At 39.4% G+C, this 21,252-nt stretch overlaps 1 protein-coding gene across 3 annotated transcripts in view; it reads right to left on the bottom strand.

Moving 5' to 3' along the window:
* Positions 1 to 21,252, bottom strand: part of l(2)dtl (WD40 domain-containing protein denticleless) — a 94,103-nt gene that overhangs the window by 59,665 nt on the left and 13,186 nt on the right. For 2 of the 3 annotated variants that reach the window (XM_069825856.1, XM_069825846.1), the window contains exon 4: positions 9,224 to 9,346. In XM_069825856.1, the coding sequence (XP_069681957.1) occupies positions 9,224 to 9,346 (123 nt within the window). Of the gene's footprint in view, positions 1 to 9,223; positions 9,347 to 14,654; positions 14,675 to 21,252 lie in introns of those variants that run through there. The other variant, XM_069825865.1, reaches the window with a different exon arrangement.

Genomic DNA, 21,252 nt, shown 5'->3' on the forward strand with positions numbered 1-21,252 from the left:
TGGTTGTGAGACCAAACGTTTCGTTCACTGCTGCGGTGAACATCTTCAGTGGTGTCTATTGCTGGTGCGGCTGGTTCTACTGCGTGTGCCGATTAGTCTGCGCTGGCTGCATCGTTGTATATATAGTGCGGGAGGTGGGGGGGGCTTGCTGTTGTCGCCTCGGTCCGCGCTCGAATGTGCTTCGCGGGCGGGTTTGCTGTTTTCCACGCGCTCCGCGTCCGGGGTTGTGTTGCTTAATTGTGCTACGCGGGCGGGTTTGATGTTGGTTTTCCTTAATGCCGGATACCAGGCCTTGTTAACCTTGAGGCCTTCTTCTTTTCGATTGAAATTGTTCTTATGTTTATATATTTCAATCGTCTCTCGGTGTAGCCTCGCATAGAAATGTGGTGTCGCTGAGTGTATCGGTGTCTTCGAACCTAATTTTATGTTCGCCCTCCAGATAAGCATGTTCAGCTACAACCGACTTATCTACGTAGCCAAGGCGGCAGTTTCTTCTATGTTCGGAGATCCGAGTCTTGAAGCTCCACTGCGTCGTCCCTGTGTAAACTGCTCCACATGAACACGGGATCCTGTAGACCCCCGCAGCGGAGCTTCAAGACTCGGATCTCCGAACATAGAAGAAACTGCCGCCTTGGCTACGTAGATAAGTCGGCTGTAGCTGAACATGCTTATCTGGAGGGCGAACATAAAATTAGGTTCGAAGACACCGATACACTCAGCGACACACCACATTTCTACGCGAGGCTACACCGAGAGGCGATTGAAATATATAAACATAAGAACAATTTCAATCGAAAAGAAGAAGGCCTCAAGGTTAACAAGGCCTGGTATCCGGCATTAAGGAAAACCAACATCAAACCCGCCCGCGTAGCACAATTAAACAACACAACCCCGGACGCGGAGCGCGTGGAAAACAGCAAACCCGCCCACGAAGCACATTCGAGCGCGGACCGAGGCGACAACAGCAAGCCCCCCCCCCTTCCCGCACTATATATACAACGATGCAGCCAGCGCAGACTGTAATCGGCACACGCAGTAGAACCAGCCGCACCAGCAATAGACACCTCTGAAGATGTTCACCGCAGCAGTGAACGAAACGTTTGGTCTCACAACCAACAGACCACGGCCTCATAGCTCGGAAAACTTTTCTACTATTGACGCCGGCCGTGAAAGCCTACACTCCAATATTCTAACTTTCAGATTTTTTGACAGTAGACTGGATGATAAAAGCTTCTCAACCGAATAATAACAGACATTTCCCATATTTATTCTGTGTTTAACTTCCAAGTATCATTTATATTTGTTACTGTTGCTCCCAGGTATTTCAATTTTTCCACCTCTTCAAAGGATAAATTCCCAATTTTTATATTTCCATTTCATACAATATTCTCGTCACGAGACATAATCATATACTTTGTCTTTCCGGGATTTACTTCCAAACCTATCTCTTTACTTGCTTCCAGTAAAATTCCAGTGTTTTCCCTAATCGTTTGTGGGTTTTCTCCTAACATATTCACGTCATCTGCACAGACAAGCAGCTGATGTAACCCGTTCAATTCCAAACCCTCTCTGTTATCCTGGACTTTCCTAATGGCATACTCTAGAGCAGACGTGGGCATCAGTAGTACATTTCACACGGAGTCGAACGTAGCCACGTGACTTCCCTCCCTCCATACTCCTAGCTGTTTACCAGTCTGACCGGTCTGAGGTAACGGAAGTCAGCGGTGGATTTCGCTAAATAATGTCGCTCTCTAAGGAAGCTCCTGAAGTAAAAAAGTCGAAAAAATATTACTTCCACAAAGAATGGGAAAATGAATTCTTTTGTTGCGAAGAAGGGGAAAGTGTTAGGTGCTTATTATGCTACAAAATTTTACTAGCATTCAAGAAGAGCAATGTTCAGCGACATTATGAAAGTTGTCATAACAAACACAGACAAATTAAAGGCAAGTGTTTGATTTCAATATTTATAGTATATTAATTTTAAGCATTCATATGATTTTATGGAGTTTACTCTTCTTCTGCTTCTTCAATCTTCTTCCATGAGGTTTGGTAATCGTTTTTTATTCTGTAATAATATTGTATTTTTTCAGGTTGTGATCGTACAAAACAGTTAGTAGAGTTGAAAGAGAAATATCAGGCTAGAGACAAATCCAACACAGAAAAAAGCTTAGGTAGTGAAATTTTATCGAAAAGAATTGTTCAGGCGAGTTATCGGATAGCTTGGGAGATCGCGAAAGCTAAAAAATGTTACACAGAAGGGGAATTTATAAAGAAAAGTCTGAATGAGGCTGTTGGATTAATATGTCCAGAACAAAAAAAATATGTTAGAAAAACTGAAACTTTCCCGTCGAACAATAGGTAGAATAGTTGTGAATATTTCAAATGATATTCAAAAACAATTGGAAGATAAAGTGGGACAGTTTATGGCGTACTCCATTGCCATAGTTGAGAGCACGGACATAACAGATACGGCACAATTAGTATTATTCATCCGAGAGTGGATGAGAAGCTTGTTATTAATGAATATCTATTGGACTTAATCCCTTTGATGGATACTACCACAGGTGACGATATTTTCAAAGCGTTCTGTTCATCCGTAGAAAAACGAAATCTAGACTGGTCGAAATTAATATCTGTCACAACTGACGGAGCACCATGCATGGCTGGTGAGAAAAAAGGATTCGTCGGCAGGTTAAAATCTTATTTGACTGCACGGGGAAGATCTGATACTATTTACAGTTTTCACTGTATAATACATCAACAGGTTTTAAGCTCGAAAATTGCTAACGTCGAAAGTGTTATGAATGTTGTAGTGAAAACAATTAATAAAATAAAATCGAAATCACTGAAACATAGACAATTCAGGCAATTGTTTAAAGAGATGGGTGATGGATATGAAGACATGGCATACTACACACAAGTGAGATGGCTCAGTTGTGGGAAAATGTTGAAGAGGTTTTTTGATCTGTGGAACACCATAAGTGATTTCTTTAACAAGCAGGTACAGTTTGCATTTCAGTAATAAAACTTAAAATAATGCAACTACTGTAACTTAAAAAATAATAATAATAATAATAATAATAATAATAATAATAATAATAATAATAAACAGTAATAATAGTGTCGGCCTGAATGACGGAGTCGGTAGAGTGATGGCCTTCTGTGCCCGCGGTTGCGGGTTCGATCCCGGCCAAGGTCGATGGCATTAAGTGTGCTTAAATGCGACAGGCTCATGTCAGTAGATTTAGTGGCATATAAAAGAATTTCTGCGGGAAAAATACCGGCACATCGGCGACGCTGATATAACCTTGGCAGTTGTGGCGTCGTTTTAATAGAACATAATTTTTTATTTTTTTTTTTAAATAATAGTAGTAGTAGGAGTAGAAATAGGAGTAGGAGTGGTGGTGGTGGTGGTGGTGGTGTGTAGTAAGTAGTAGTAGTAAGTAATAGTAACGTAATAACATCGTCGGTTTACAAGCAAAACACATTAAGTAAAAAATATTACTTCTGAGAAAAAGACATTTTTATTCCGACAAAACTGAATCCTCAAAATATTATTAATTTGAGTAAGTTATTTCTTTTTAATTGTATTTTATTTTCCAATTCTAAGTTTATACATAAGCAGTATATACAGTACAAATGCCTTTTGCTCAGAAGTAATATTCCTCACTTAATGTGTTTTGCTTGTAAACCGACTATATAATCATTATGCGTTTCCTTTTCAGGGTGAAACGATAAATGAATTGACAGACGAGAGGTGGATCATTGATTTGGCTTTTCTGTGCGACATAACCAGCACTCTTAACGATTTCAACATTTCTCTTCAAGGAAAAGATAAAAATATCGTACATATGTACGATGAATTAAAGCTGTTTGTGTCACAACTGCATCTATTTCTGATGCAGTTAAATCAGAGAGAATTTTATCATTTTCCTTCTTTAAAATCGCTTAATCTATCACCCGATGTTAACATTAGCCACTTGTATCAAATATTGGAAAATGTAATAAGTGAATTCACAGACAAAAGATTCAGTGATTTTAAGAAATTAGAGAATGTGTTTCTATTATTTGCTAATCCATTCTCCATTAATGATCAATGTGTAAGATTAGACCTTCAGTTAGAAGTTCTTCGACTGAAAAATGACACATTTACCAAGTGCAAATGCACAAATATGACTGGTTTAGATATATATAAACAACTTTGCCAAGTAAAATATCCACATCTTCGGAGTTTTGTTATGAAAATTGCTTCTATGTTTGGCTCAACCTATATTTGCGAACAGTTTTTTTCTCAGTTGGCCATTGTAAAATCCAAACCAAGATCACGTATTTCAGACGAAAATTTATTCCATCAGCTCATAATTGCAATGTCTGACATAACTCCAAATTTTGAAAAACTTGCCGATTTACGTGACGTAGAAGACTAAATGAATCCCTTCTTTTAAGGGGATGAGTCAATTGACGTAAATTGACAAAAACAACAAAGAACTACAGTAAGAGGTTTAAAAAATAGAGTAATTGTTTTTTCTGTTTCTTAGTGATGTGATTGATAGTTTCTAAGAATCTATTTTTCATAGGTTCCTTAATTTTATTTTCAAATGATGCAAATTAGAAATACAGGTATGTTTCAGCTTTTTGTAAAATAGTTTGTATTTTTTTTTGGAAAATATTACAAGTGAAGTGAGAATGGTTGTTACATCCCTGAATTTTTTCATTGCTACACCCCTGAGAGAGGTATTTCGTTATCAAATATGACGTAAGAAAGGTCAGCAGTAGTGAACTTGCGTTTCCTGCGGGAGAGATTACATCAAGAGTTCAGGTGACCTTCAAACATCGAGTGAGCAACAATGCTAGATATCTTACATAATTATGATGATAGTGAACTAACTCATAACTATGGTGCAACAATAAATTATGACTCAAAGACACATCCAGTGTGGAACTATTATGCAAATATGTCACTCGAATGCAATTTGTGTACTATAATATATTTCATTATTAATATTTATATTTAATATGTTCCGTTATGCGTAACATATCTTGCAAGATTAACCACCTCTACGGGGAGGATAAATACAAACTGATCCGAAGACTGGAGGTGCTCCGAAAGAAAAAAGCACAGCTTTTGTGCTCTTTGACCTATCTTCCACATTGCCGCGATACTGGGGTCATCCCGAGGTTTCTACGGTTAAAACGTCTGTTCCGGACGGCATCATCCCACCGCATTTACAACCGGACGGAGAAGGCCCTGCTGAGGGACAGAATTCATCAAACCCGCCGTGAACTGGCCTGGAATGACAAGAATTTATATTCACTACACCTACAGCTGAGCTACATCCTGACTACAGAAGATTGGACAGATGTAGATAGGATGACACATGCCACCATGACATCCACATCACTACACATCACCGATCGTCTTAAGAAGAAATATGAGAACAGCGTGACAACCAAGGCCCCCGTGACCTTGGACCCCACTCGGACAGTAGTGAATCTATCCGACACGATACTAACACCAGAAGAAATGGCGGTACTGGCCAAGGGCGGGAACTTCGCAGTAACACCACGTGTGTTACCGTTCGAAGATATCATTGCCAACGTGGAATCCGGGATAAGAGGAGTGAGCATGGATAAGGCTGAAGAAATTCGAAGAGAGATAGCTCGAATTCTGCAACGTGCGCAGCCTTCGAAGAGCAATTTAACCAGAGATGAGTCAAGGGCGATTAAATCCCTTAACGAGAAAGAAGACATTCTAATCCTGGCAGCAGACAAAGGGAACGCGACAGTAATCTTAAACACCAAAGATTACGAACGAAAAATTGGTGACCTGCTGGACCCCAACACATATAAGAAGCTGACACGGGATCCGACGGCAGCAATCCTGAAGAAAACTAACCAGCTGATAAATACCTCGTCAATTCCAGCGGCCGTACAACGCTCCATTAAGAAATCGGAGGCATTACCGCCTAGACTACACGGCCTACCAAAAATACATAAAAAGGAGGTTCCACTCAGACCGATCGTCAATGCTATCGGCTCTCCTACCTATGAGCTGGCAAAATACCTCAGCAACCAATTGAAACAACACGTAGGAAAGAAGAGTTCTTACATCAGAGACTCGACCCACTTCATAGAAAAAATCAAGATGTTGAGAACGCGGCCTGAAGATTTACTTGTAAGCTTTGACGTGGTGTCATTGTTTATTAAAGTACCGGTCAAGGACACACTGGAGCTGCTACACAAGTTCTACCCGCAAGATGTAGTGGACCTGTTTCACCAGGTTCTGACCACAACTTATTTCCAATGGAATTATGAATTCTATGAACAGCTGGATGGTGTAGCTATGGGGAGCCCGCTAAGTCCGATGATAGCCAACTTCTATATGGAGTTTCTTGAAGAGTCGATCCTCGAAGCCGCGACACTTAAGCCTTCATGCTGGTTTAGATACGTCGATGATACGTTCGTAATCTGGCCCCATGGTGAACGATCATTGATGGATTTCCTGAGTCAGTTGAATAGCTTCCATACGCAAGTACAATTTACTATGGAAACGGAAAAGGACGGCAGGTTACCCTTCCTGGACGTTATGGTACAAAGGAGGACAGATGGCACCCTAGGTCATGACGTCTACAGGAAGCCGACCCACACAGACAGATATCTGCATAAGACCTCGAATCATCATCCCGGCCAGAAACGGGCCATGATGAAAACCCTGATCAACAGGGCCAGGCGGGTAGCCGAGCCACGACATATCCAACGGGAGCTGAGCCATGTATCGACAGCACTCATGGCCAATGGCTACTCAAGGCCGGAGATAAAGAGAGCCATGCGCCCCAGAGTAACACCGTCGATGCAGTCACAGGAACGAGCGACTAAGAAGGGCATGGTCTTCCTACCCTACTTAAGGAATGTGAAGGACCGTATCAGCAGGGTGCTGAAGCGTCATGAAGTGGAAACGACCTTCCTGCCGACCAAGCAAATCCGGAACATGCTGAGGTCATCCAAGGACAAACGAGATAAGCTGCTGTCGCCGGAGTTTACAGGATTCCGTGTTCGTGTGGGAAGGTCTACATCGGTTCTACACAGCGGAGCGTCAGAACGAGACTGACAGAACATAATAGGAATTGCCGCCTAGGACAGATCGACAAATCGGCAGTGGCAGCACATGCCTATCAAGAGGGCGATCACAACATAAGATTCAAGGACACGGACATCTTGAGCACGATGACGCACTTCTTCCCCCGTCTACATAGAGAAGCGATCGAAATACATAAACATAACAACAACTTTAATCGCAAGGAAGAAGGCGTAAAGCTAAACAAGTGTTGGTACCCGGTCCTAAACAGAACAGATAAGAAGCCACTACAACAAAAGGACGGAACCCAGAACGGGAGCAGCGAACAAAGCGGCGCGGACCGCAGCGACAACAGGCCTCGGCCCGCGAGCCGCACTATACTGTAAATACGCCCGCACAACCAGACACAGGATCAGTTGCCTCAGGTACACCGAGAAGAGTCTTGCGACCTCGGATACCACTCCACTGAAGATGTCTGCCGCAGTTGCAGACGAAACGTCTGGTATAAAACCAACTAATAGACCACGGCCTCTCAGCCCGGAAAATGAATCTACATTTATATTATACAATTTGATAAATATCTATATTGTTTTAATAATTAAATTTTATGTTTTGTATATCTATGAAATGTATTCCAGTAAGATTGTAACATTAACAATGTCTATAGAGAAGTTTTTCATTCAATGTCAATAAAGATTATCTATTATAAAATCGACATTAATATTTATTTCATTTTATTAATATCCTTTTATAATTCTGTTGTACAAAAAATAGCATATAAAACTCGTACAATGTAAACTCATTTACAATGTTATGCAATTATTATATTCGTTACTCATGTAATGAAGTATAACATTGTAAACTTAATGATTACATAGGCCTACTATTATTACATTAATATACAATTTTTTTTTTTTTTGCATATTAAATTATTCTAAAATTGTCCAATTCCTCAATAAAGTAACGGAAGAAAATTAAATGTAAGTACTTAAATGCTTTGAGAATAACTTATAACTTAATTTATTGTTAATGGTTAAAAAAATTCTTTCGCATTAAAATGTTAAATTAGAAACACAACTAGTATTTTCAGGACACGTGGTACTAAGATGCATGCGATAGAATTGTTACGACTCTAGTATTACGTCATGCACTCCTTCCACTCTCCTTCTCATCAGTTCTTAGCAGTAGGTACTGTTGTAAGATAAAACATTTTTTCCTACATATTACACACTTAATTCAACACCTTGTTGCACTTGTCACACCCATAACAAACAAAAAAATTCTTATCTGAAAGACATAACCCAAAAATAATTTAAGACTATGGAATAGATACCTCATTAACTGTACATTCTTGGAAAAATAGTGACATTTACTATGCTCAACATAATTCTTAGAGTTATTCATTAGGATGTTTGTTACAAATCTATGTCCGAAAAATGTCACACCCATAACCAAGGTTCAAAGTTAAATAAGTAATTTGTTATAACGATTTTTCTAAATCTATTAGTTGGAGGTGTTTGCTCTTGAGAAGAAAACATCCCAATAATTGGTGTGCTAAAATAAACATTTTATATTGATTAAACTTCATTTTAAAACAAAAAATTGAGTGCAATGTCACACTCGTAACCATGGAATGGCCCTAGTTTTATTTATTCTGTTGGAACAAATGGCTCTATACCAACGTATTTGGACAAAATTCAGTATAACTGGTTATGAAAAATACATTACTTAATAGTTACACTCTGATTGAATTTATGGCTGATATGTACATTTATTATCATTATTAGACAGTACATCTCACTTGACAATATATGTCAGAGGAAGAACAATTGTTTGTATGCATCAGAAGTCTGACTAGTGTAATATGTAGCTAGTCGGCGATGTACACAATGGAGGGGGCAAAGGAACTGGCCATCCTACCCCATTATCTCCTGGCCTAGTTTCCTCACAAGTGATACCAAGAAGGTACCACTTGTGAGGTTCAGACCTGTCTTTGGACAGTTGATTAAACAACTTAATAGTTACATACTTAAAAACTAATAAATATTACAATAAGATCTTTCAAGAGCAACACTATGAAGGGCTGGCTACATTACATTTACATGTATAAACTTAAATGAATACGAAAATTGAAAGTGACTATTATACCTTGTCCTGCAGCGTGGTGGGAATTCGAAATAAAGTTATCTGGTTTATCCCACAGAGGTCCCTGATTTGATCTAATGTCCCAAACCATTATCACTCCATCTCGAGCACCTGTTGCAAATACAGCTGTAAGGAAAAAATAAATTTTATAGAGTACAAATAATAACCTACAATGCAATTATTCATAATTCACTGCCATTTATATTACATCATAACAATAAATGAAACATTTAATCCAAAAACATGTCAACTTTACTTACACACTTTAGAACAAACATTTGAATTTACAGAGCAATCATAAGTCACAAGACACCCTATACATCACACACCAAAGAGATAATCAACACTGAACAGTTTGGAATATTACCTGGGAAGGAACCTGCCTTGTGTGATATACCACAACATAGCTGTCTCTTGAGGTTAGCCATACTCGAATGTGGTCACATTTTTAAATGGAAAGGGAGTCATGTGACATATCGAACGACATGAAAAAATTCTAAGCCGGATGAATCTCTCAAAGATACCATATTTCCAACCTCAAAAATTGTAAAAGTACAATATTTTCCAAAAAAATTTGAAAAGATTCTAATAAACTTATATCAAGATCTTCTTTCCACATACTTTATCGAGTTTAAATGCCAGTTTTTGGGCTCTAAAGTTTTAAGATCTAGGGCTGACGGACAAAATACTAATACAGTAATGGCATCTACTGTACCAAAGAGGATTAAAATATATTAATCAATGGTATGAAAACCCAATTATAAAGGCACAGAAGGCTCAAAAAATATAATTTGTTGTACCAAAGAAATAAAAAAAATATATATATTTGTACTCATTAATGGTATGGAAATCAAATGAGAAAGGAAGCTGAATGAATATATTTTAGTCTCTAATAATTTGGCAGAGGGTCATGACTAGCACTGTCAGAGAGAGTACAAAATTAATACAATTCCTTATCTTTTTCCTGGAGATTTTTGTATGCCACTCGTATGTGAAGAGTTACCTGCCTCCTTGACCCACCAAAGTGGACTGACTGGACTTCCTATGCATACTTACAGAGGAAATGTTTATTAAAGTCTGTGCTTTTTTTTTTCTACCTGAGTTTTTCGGCTTCTCTTTTCTTCTTCAGCCTCTCCAATCTTTGATGTTCTGTTTTTCTTTTTTTGGAGCCATTTTCTAAAAAAAGTATAAAATGCCGAAAAAACCAAAACTGACTGGCATGTCATTAGTAGTCCCTACCTGACAGATTGCTAAATCGTACTTCAGTGAATAAAATGCCTAACTGCAACATGCTGATATAAAAAAAGCCAGAGGCTAATATTATGACCCAAAAGGTTGGCATTTTGCACTAATTTATTGTATTGCTAGGCCATGAATGTAATTTTTAAATTATGTAAGTAGTTTAGAAATATCAATCTACTACATGATAATTTCAGAATATATTTCAGAATTTTACATGTTATATCTTAGAAGTGATGGCACAATATAAGGAGACATTACTGTTCTTTTTATTTGTAAGCTTCAAGAATAATGATTAAAGATTAATCTTACTTCAGTGTTAGATGTTTCTCTCCAATTGCAAATCTGTTACGATATTAAGAACCCAAGAAGAAAAAAGTACCTACCTAGGCAGCAAAAATATCCCTATATTTCTTTTCCAGGAGGCTGACATTTAAAATTCTAGACAAACTTTACAAATACACAAGAAACGTGTAAATGGTGTAAAATATGTTATAGACATCTACATTACGCTTTTAAGTGAACATTTCGAAATAGTGGACCAGATAATTAAGAAAAAAATTATCATTGTGTCAGAAGTCTGAAATTCTTATAAAAAAAAAGTGGAACAGACAGTTAGTGGGGTTTAAAAAAGGGCACATCAGCTACTCATTTGCATTCTTATCTAAAATTCCTCAAAAACAAAATACAAGCAATACAATAAACTGAAAGCTAACACAAAACTAAACAAGTTGTCACAGTAAAAATGAGGTACACAAATGCAGTATACACAAGGTGATTCTTATGAAATCATAAAAGTGAGCAATTCTCATAACCTAGTATTTAAAAAGAAACAATAAAATAATAAAACAAATATCACCAGAGATAAATTATCTGGCGCATTTAAAACAATAAAATTTTATAAAATATTCGGATATAAATATCTGAGATGTCAAGAATGTTAAAAATATATAATAAAACAACAAATGTAACCTCCGGATGTAAAGGGTCCGGATGACATGTAAAATAGGTCAATAAAAAATTTAATTACCCTGTCAAGTCCTATATTCGAAAAAAATCTCAGAACTGCATTTGCACAGCTAAAATAATTTTCAAGAGCATCACACAGAGTCGGCCAAATTGCATACTGTGAACATGGTCACAGTCATATTTCCTACAATGTAATAAAATGTATTCGACCGTAACTGGTACACGCATATATCACACTCTGGCTGAGACTTGGCATGTAGGAGATAACCATGTGTTAGAGGACAGTGGTCAACCGGATGAGTAAAACTTCGTGTCATGACATTCTTGTGGATGAATCCCAAACTTGAACAGTATTCTTTATACTCCATAATTTGTTTCCCTCTTGTGCAGACCATTCTCCCTCCCACTGCTTCAGATAATTTTGAACATCTTGTCACCTCTCGCACCAATACATCTGAGATACTTTCATAGCACCATCCCTTGCTGCAGCATCCACTGCCTCGTTACCAGGAATTCCAACATGATCCGGAACCCACACTACTCCAATCTCAGAATCAGAGCTTAGGAGAGTGTGAAAAAGTTCCTGGGTTCTCAACACAAGCGGATCATCAGAGTTCAAACACTGCAGAGACTGAATGGTGCTTAGAATGGAATCTCCTCCGGGATTGTCTAAGTAAAAACAATAAAGCTCTGTAAAAAGCATATAGTTCAGCAGTAAAAACACTAGTGTATTGGCTCAATTTACATTTAAATATCTGTCCGACTGCAACAAAGGAACAACCAACACAATCATTTATACAGGATCCATCAGTAAAAACTAAATAATAATTTGGTAATCGTGATAAAAGTTCACTAAAACGAAGTTTATAAACAAAAGCTGGTATAAAATTCTTAAACCTCCGACTCAGACTTATATCAAACATGGGCTGCCACATAAACCATGGTAGAATGGTCATATACTTCAGTGTGTGAACAGTTAGTAGAGGGATGTCGAGCTCAGAGAGCAGTTCACAAAACCATACACCTGCTGGACGAAGCCTTCATGGTCTTTCACTGAATCAACAGTAAAGAGACAAATGGTGAAAGGAGTCATAAGAATTGTGCTCAGGCTGTGAGCAGAGCTTAACAGCATATGAGCACAACAACACATTACATCGCTGATACAGGGATGGTTCTCCCGCTTCAAAATACAAGCTTTCTATGACTCGTTCGAAAGGCCTCTGTAGTGAGTCGTATCCCATGATGATGGACAATATCTTAAAGATGTAACTTCAACTTATATGCTGAGCCATAACTAAAACAGCCATAATCCAGCTTTGATCGGATAAGAGCACGATAAAGGTGTAAAAGCACTGTGCAGTCTACATCCCAGCAAATCCCTGACAAAAGGCATAAAATATTTAAGGACTTTTCACATCTTCTCAAATCACGTATGTGCGCTTTCCACGTTACTTTATAATCAATGATAAGGCCCAAAAACCTCGCAGTGTCTGTATATTGCAACTCCACTCCATTAAGATGCAGTTCAGAATGTGGATGGAGTCTACAATGATTGTAGAAGTGGACATACTGCGTTTTATGAGTGGAGAATTTAAACCCATTGTGAAGAGCCCACTGTGATAATATGTTGATGATCAGTTGTAATTGTCGACCAATAGATGGAAGATATTGGGAGCTGAATTACAAACTGAAGTCGTCGACGTACAGCAGAAAAGATACTCGTCCATCCACACAGTCGGTAATTCCATTGATCGCAATGCAGAAAAGAAGAACGCTTAATACAGACCCCTGCAGAACGTTTTCTTGGAGATGTTCGTCAGAGAGTGTGCTGCCTATTTGAACTCGGAAATACTGCTCTGCCATGAATTTCGCAATAAATGTTGGTAGATTGCCACAAAGTCCCCAATCATGCAGAGTTTGCAGAATGCCATGATGCCATGTGGTATCATAAGCCTTTTCTAGATCAGAGAAGACCGCCACAAGATGATCCTTCTTGAGGAAAGCATCCCTAATGGTAGTCTCCAGCCGAACTAGATGGTCTGCGGCTGATCTGTGCTTACGAAAACCACATTGGATATTACATGATCGGTTTTCTGATTCAAGTATCCACATCAGACGTTTACTTATCATTTTCTCCATAACCTTGCATACACAGCTGGTGAGACAAATTGACCTATAGCTTCCAGGTAAAGATGGATCCTTTCCCTGTTTTGAACTGGGATAACAATGGTAGAACACCAAGTAGATGGAAATATCCCCTCAGTCCAGATTCTGTTGTACATTCTCAGCAGAAAGGATTTGCCAGCTGGTGGGAGATGGCGAAGCATGTGGTTATGGATGTTATCAGAGCCAGGGGATGTGTCAGTGGATGTGTCTAGTGCTGCCTCCAGCTCCTTGGATGTGAACGGTTTATTGTAATACCCTGTGATATCTGACTTAAAATTGAGGCTTCGTTTTTCCGCAGCATCTTTGATTTTTAGAAATTCCGGGTCATAATTATTTGAGCTGCTTATCTGTGCAAAAGAGCTAGCGAATATTTCGGCAATTTCTATGGGACTGGTGGTCGTTACTCCATTGTTCAGAAGGCCTCGAATTACATAACTACGTTTCCCTATTATTCAACGGACTTTGTTCCATACGATGTTAGTTGGGACGTTGTTTTTCAGTGAATTGACGTAGTTTGTCCAGACGTCTTCTTAGCATCGCACACAGTGCGATGAGCTTTGGCTCGAAGACATTTAAACCGGACAAAATTTTCTTGGGTCGGATGGCACTCAAATTGGATTAAGGCACGTTTGCAGTCTCAGATTGCATCTCTGCAGGCATTCGTCCACCAAGGGATAGAGAAGCATTTTGGCCTGTAGGACAACCAGGAGCTAGAAAACTCTGCTGACTTAATCACCACATTTGAGAAGTGTACTACTATGGAGTCCACACTTTCATGTCTGTTATCATCGAATGAAATGGACTCTGAAAATCCGACCCAGTCCGTTTTTTTAATAATCCAGTTTGGACAGTGAGATTCCGCAGGGCATAAAGCAGACATACACATTCGGATTGGGCAGTGGTCACTAACATGTAGGTCGTGAATTACTGACCACTCGAAATGCGTGGACAAAACTGAGCTACAAATAGAGATATCTATCATGGAGTAAGTACCATAAGCCAAGGATAGATGTGTTGCTTCCCCAGAATTCAGGGTAATCAGATTTAGATGGGTACATACCTCTATTTTATTTCCTCTGTCATCATTGGAGTTAGAGTCCCAAGAGTGGTGAGATGCATTAAAATCCCCCATTAACAAATATGGAGCCAGTACCTGTGACAGAATGTGTTCCACGTAATTAACTGTGAAAGGTATATCTGGGGGCATATACACACAAACTATTGAAAACTGAAGGCTAGGTAAAGTTATTGTAGCTGCTATACATTGATGAGGTGTGTTAATAATGACGTAGTAAAAGATACTTTGGCGGAGTAGGATAGTGCAACCTCCATTGGCCCAAATACCAGCAAGATGATCGTACCGATGAACACTGTATCCTGAAATATTCAGGGAGTGTTCAGGTCGGAGGTGTGTCTGCTGAAGACATAAAATAGCAGGTTTCTCATGATAGATCAATTGTTGAAGTTCTGTATATCTGTTCTGTTCACATTCCACTATATAACATCGGTCATCGCGAGGAGCTAAATCATGATGGTGGTTTTATAGGGGATCTTCTGAGCTAAATCATGATGGTGGCTTTACAGGGAATCTTCTCTTCTCATCTTTTCTATGACTTGGTGTCCTTGACTGCGACTGTGGCGACTTGCAGTTCGTCACACTCCTGATCGTGATCTTGATCGAGGACGGGATTGAGAGCGTGATCTCGACCCACCACCCAAACTAGGTGTGCGACATTCTGATGTTCTATCAGGCCTACTGAGTGGCAGCGTCCACATATGTCTGGGTTGCAGTCTCAATTCACTTTTCAGGCATACTTGCAAGATGTGACGTTTGCATGGATGCATAAATTCCCTCTGTTGTCTTCTGCAATACTGACGCATAGGACTTTTCCGTCGCTTTTTTTGATCAAAAATACGCTTACACATAACATTTTCCTGAACTCGGAGCTCTTGAATATCCTTCTCTACCATATACTTCGGGCAATTTTTAGAATTAGCAGCGTGGTCCCCTGAACAATTCACACAATGCTCAGCATTGGGACATGGGGAATCCCCATGGTCACCACTGCCGCACTTTGCACGTAAGTTATTGTTTGTGCAACATTTCTGCATATGCCCAAACCTTTGGCACCTAAAGCACCACATTGGGTTTGGCACATATGTACTAACAGGGACACGCTAGTACCCAACAAGTATTCTGGTAAGGCAGGCTTTTCAAAGGTAAAAAAGACTGTGCTCAGGGGAACAGTCTGTCTGTCTGTTTGTCCCAACTATGCAATAAACGGTAAGTCTTGGACACGGACTACTCTGCCAGTTCTAGTTGGATCTCTTCATTAGACATATAGTCTAGAGCAGCGTTTCTAAAACTTTTCTATCCACGGAATCCTTTTAAACCCAAAATAAAACTGTGGAACCCAGCGGAATATTAGTGGTGTGTGTGTATATATTACAGACAATATTAAATTACCAAATGTATTTTTACCACTAACATTGCACATTTTTATTGATGTCACATATTATACACATTTAAAAATTATAAATAATGTTGTTGATTTAATAGCTTTCTTTGATAACACTGGGTACCCTCTTCTCAGGCTGTGCCAAAAGTCCATCACAGGGAGATTCTTAAACTGAGATTGCAGGGGTGAATCGGACGTTAATTCCAGTAATGCTTTGTATTCTTCAGAAGCGAGGAAAGAAGGTTTTTCTTTGATATCAAATGGATTTTTGACCCACAAGTTTTGAAAATTGTTTTCACTTTCCCGTTCTAGAAAATATTGTTCTATAGTGTGGTGCATATCCTCCAAATGCTTTACAAATTCTTCATTGATTTCAACAAGTTCTAGGAGAGTTTCTTCGTTCTTCTCAAGGATATCTTTCAAAGCAAGGAAGCTCTCAAATTCACGGCCAGCTAGACTTCTCATCCAGAACTGCAATTTTCTTTTGAAAGCCCTGATTTTATCTGCTGCAGTGAATATATTAGCATTTTCCCCCTGCAATGGCACATTTACTTCGTTCATTTTGACAAAAATGTCAGATAAATAGGCAAGTCTCAAGAGCCATTGTTTGTCACTCAAACGATCATCCTACTCGAGATGGTGATCAATGAAGAAAGTCATCATCTCAGCCCTAAGTTCGAAGAGTCCACTTAAAGTTTTTCCGCGAGAAAGCCATCTCACTTCTGTATGGAGAAGCTGAGATTTATGAAGGCTTCCCATGTCCTTACAAATGATTTTGAAGAGTCTTGAATTTAGTGGTCTGGACTTGATAAACTTAACGATTTTTACTGCTTCATTAAGAACATTTCTGACGGACAGTGGGATTTTTGATGTGGCCATAGCTTGACGGTCCAAAATACAATGACTGCTTTTACAATTTTTTGCAATTGACTTTATGCACGATACTGTACCAGTTGTTTTCCCAACATCCGTGCAGACATGAACACAACTGTCCCAGGGTATATGATTTTCTTCCAAGTACTCACTAACAAGTCTGAAAATTTCAGATTCTGTTGCATTAGCTGGCAGCAGTTTACATAATAGTCAAAACAACTCTGCAGAATATCCTTCACAGAATTTTCAATACCGGTAGCATCTTCATAATGGTAACGGACAAACACTAGTACAACTGCCAGATCTGCTACATCACTTGACTTGTCTAACTGTAGTGCAAATTGACATGATCTGAACCAACGGTATAATTCTTCCTTGACCTAAACTGCCATGTCTTGAATGCGACGAGCCACTGTGTCATTTGAAAGCGGCATGGAAGATTATTATTTAGCCTCCTTCTCATTGATCATGCAATTAACCATATCAGTCGTGCAGGGTTTTATTAATTTTTCGTTCATTGTGTGGGACTCACCTGCCTGAGCCACTTTGTAGCTTACAATGAAAGCTGCCTCTGTTGCTTTTTCATTTGTACTATAAGATGGTCCACACCTGTGGAGTAAAGGTTAGTGCGTCTAGCCGTGAAACCAGTCAGGACAAGTTACCTGGTTGTGTTTTTTTCCGGGGTTTTCCCTCAACCCAATATGAGCAAATGTTGGGTAACTTTCGGTGTTGGACCCCAGATTCATTTCACCGGCATTATCACCTTCATTTCGTTCAGACGCTAAATAACCTAAGATGTTGATAAAGCGTCGTAAAATAACCTACTAAAAAACTATAAGATGTCTGAGATAACTTTTGTGAATTTAGTAACTCACAACGTTTTCTATCAAAGAAATAAATATTCTTGTCATGAAAGTGAGCATAGTTTGTTTCAAAATGACGACGTAATTTTGAAGATACCATCGAACTATTAGGTAAAATTCTGCCACATATTACACACTGAGGGCAATTTTCAGCATCCATGAAATCCAAGGTTATGTAACTCTCATTATGTTTACGTTTTTTAATTACAGGTTCATGTTGTGTTTTGGATGTTGGCTCCTTCACATTTTCAGATGATGAACAGCTATTTTCTAAACCTGGTGTTTCCATTTCGCCTTCATCAGACCCACATACTTGTTTATAGATATTTGAAGTTGTAGTGGCACACTTGAGTGTTGATTGTTTTAATGATTCTGTTTTAAGCCACCATCAGTGTCACCCTGTATTAAAAATAGAACGACGTAGTTCACAATGATCGAACTTGTCCTCTAGTTACACAATTTTGAAGAAGGGATGACAAAACTCGCACAATTTTTCTTTAAAACATTTGACATTTTTTCTGATATTATTAAATAAACTTTGAGACACAAAATTAACACTTAACTCACTTTGAATTTCAAAATAATGGTTTTACCTCTCCAGAGTTTCGTGTGCTTTCTTGAAGGAACGTCAAAAGAACTCTGCAAAATATCCTTCACAGAATTTTCAATTAATTCTGTATACAATTTACACCTGTGCATTATTGTTGGAAAATGTATTAGCTGCAGACACTTGTTACTTCAAGCGCACCTATTATTATTATTATTTCAAGCATTAATGATCAGATTGGTGTAAACGGTACCCATTTTTGTTCTGATAATTGCCAATAAAATGGCTGAATAAACAGATATAATTCTATTCTTATTCTTTTTCATGTTTGTATAACATTATATTTTAGACATTAAAAAGTAAATAACTTTTACATCAGGAATTGGCGGAACCCCTAAGAGTTGCTTACGGAACCTTGGGGTTCCGGGGAACATACTTTGAGAAATGCTGGTCTAGAGAATCCCTATGCACCAATCCCCGTGTGGTGTTCAGCGAGGAGTGCCATTCGACTTTAATAAGGTAAGACCCTAGCAACTTCACTTTCAACAGTGTCTCACTCTGTTTTGGAGATATAGTCTCGATGAGGAGACTGCCATTGCGTAGTCGAGTTGCATTTTTGACCTGCCCAACGAGTCCGTCAAGTGCGCATCTGACGTAAAATGGACTGATGTTTTTCTTTGTTTTTTCTTAGCCATCCAGTGTTATTCTATAAATTTTGGAGGCAGCACTTTTAACTTTCATTTTCTCAGAATCCAGATCCATAGCAATATTCGTCATACGACCATCAGTTATTGTGTCTTTTCCTAATTTTTGTTTCTTTTGTTGTTCCAAGGGGGGGGGAGCGCAAAGAAGCCATTTTGAAACTGCCCCCCCCCCTACAGAACTGTCGGGAGGGGGGGCAGAAGAAAAAGACACCTAAAAATTCTTCACGGTCTGTGCCAGCCAGCTGCAGCCCGATCCCAAGCAACCCACCTCACGCAAGTTACCCTTCAAACTGGGAATTACACATCTATTGGCATGTCTTACACCAGAGGCAAGCCGCAATTTTATGCCCTTACCACGAGAATAACTGCTCGTGGCTCTCCACTCTACACTAAACAACAGCAGGACTATCCAGCTAACTCCAACCTGATTCCAAAGAAGCTCGTCCACCAAAGCCGATTAATCCGAGACCACACAGTTCCAGGAGACTTGTGGTTGATTACATTGCAATGCCCATTTGTTAGCAGTAACACGGAGCAATATATCTGTCCTGGCAAGCAGAATCGGTCACCAGGGCGTCTAAATTGCCCGGGCCCCCATTAGGGTTCTACATGAATGTACTTGACTACTGATCTGGGCTCAGCACCTAAACTTGCATATAGGGGCAGTATCAAGGGTCCACTATTGCTTCGTTGCTGGGCACCCTGTCTGGCCATACAATTCGGAAGTCACGCTCGAAACTGTGGGACAGGACTACGGAGATAGGAAAGATCCCAACTGGTGAGATGGGAGTTATAAGCCTACGAAACTTAATCTAATAATCAATATAAGTAGACAGAAGGGGAAGAAAAATGAGGCCTAATCAGGCATTCTCAGCAAATCCCATTTTGGAGGCGGATGTGGTAAAACTATACAGCAAGGATGAAAAGGTGAAAATGGCTGTGATGATGTGGTGGGCATTCCGCATGCATGGTGGTAGGCGAAGAGAAATACAGCTATGACAAAAACAGAACGAAAAGAACTGGGTGGTGATAACACGATAAATGTACAAAAAGAACAGCACAAGAGCCACAATTGCGTCTCCCAGTCACCAACTTGGAGGCACCCACCTCGATCGGGGAACAGACAGTCCAGGAGGTTGACATTTATGAAGTTAATTTTTTTTAATCACTTTTGTATAAAATAATTAAACAATAATTTAACTGTGAAATATAAGCGATTTTTTTTCAACCTTCTTTTAAAGTTAAATTTTTGCAGAAGTGGTGTTGGATTTCAAATTAGCAACATTTGAGAGATTCATCCAGCCCTGAGTTCAGTGTTGTTACTTGCTAAGTGGATAGCTATTGCTTGTATAGACCCAGAAACAAAAGATTAGGATAACTTACTTCCATTAGCCCTGAGTTCAGTGACGGAGTTAAAGAATTCGATGAGAGGATAGCTATCTCTTGGAGAAAAGATTAGGTCGAGTTAGACTAGCTTCGCTTAATTAATATTTGAGGAGAAAAATTCGCTCCGGCGCCAGGGATCGAACTCGGGTCCTTGGTTCTATGTACCAAGCGCTCTGACCACTGAGCTACCCCGAATTCAATCCACAGCACTGGATCGAACTCTCCTCAAGTGTTATTTCCCTTTGTGGCCTGACTCCAAGTTGGGCATATACGGTGACATTTATATTCAAGTCAACTGCCATTATACAAGGAGCGCACTCAGCTGAGTGACTAATGGCCGGGATTCCGCAGTAAAGTGCACAGTAATCTGTGCAGAAACATGCACTGCTACGGGGTGTGTTCTTTAAAGTAAGTTCCGTTTTCAATTATAGCAGTCGCATCACTGCAATCGTTATTTTTCGCATGCGTGTTTTCTTCTTCAGTCCTCAGGCAAGTTGTGCATGCAGTCCATGTGTGTGGTTAGTTGTGATCAGTTGAAATGTTTAAAGTGATCGAGCACCCCGCCGACTGTGAGATGCGGTCTGTTATCTGTTTCTTGAGTGCGAGGAACATCAAACCAGCTGACATTCATCATCAACTTTCTGCGGTGTATGGTGATGATGCCATTAGTGATGGAATGGTCAGGAGATGGATTAGGAAGTTCGAGGGCCGCGTCTCTGTGCATGACGAGCAATGTACCGGTCGGCCATCTTTGATCAATGACTATTTGGTGCGTGCTGTCGATGAAAAAATTCATGAGGACAGGAGGTTCACAATTTCTTCACTT

Source organism: Periplaneta americana, chromosome 1 (genome assembly GCF_040183065.1).
Source record: "Periplaneta americana isolate PAMFEO1 chromosome 1, P.americana_PAMFEO1_priV1, whole genome shotgun sequence".
NCBI classification, from domain to species: Eukaryota; Metazoa; Arthropoda; class Insecta; order Blattodea; family Blattidae; genus Periplaneta; species Periplaneta americana.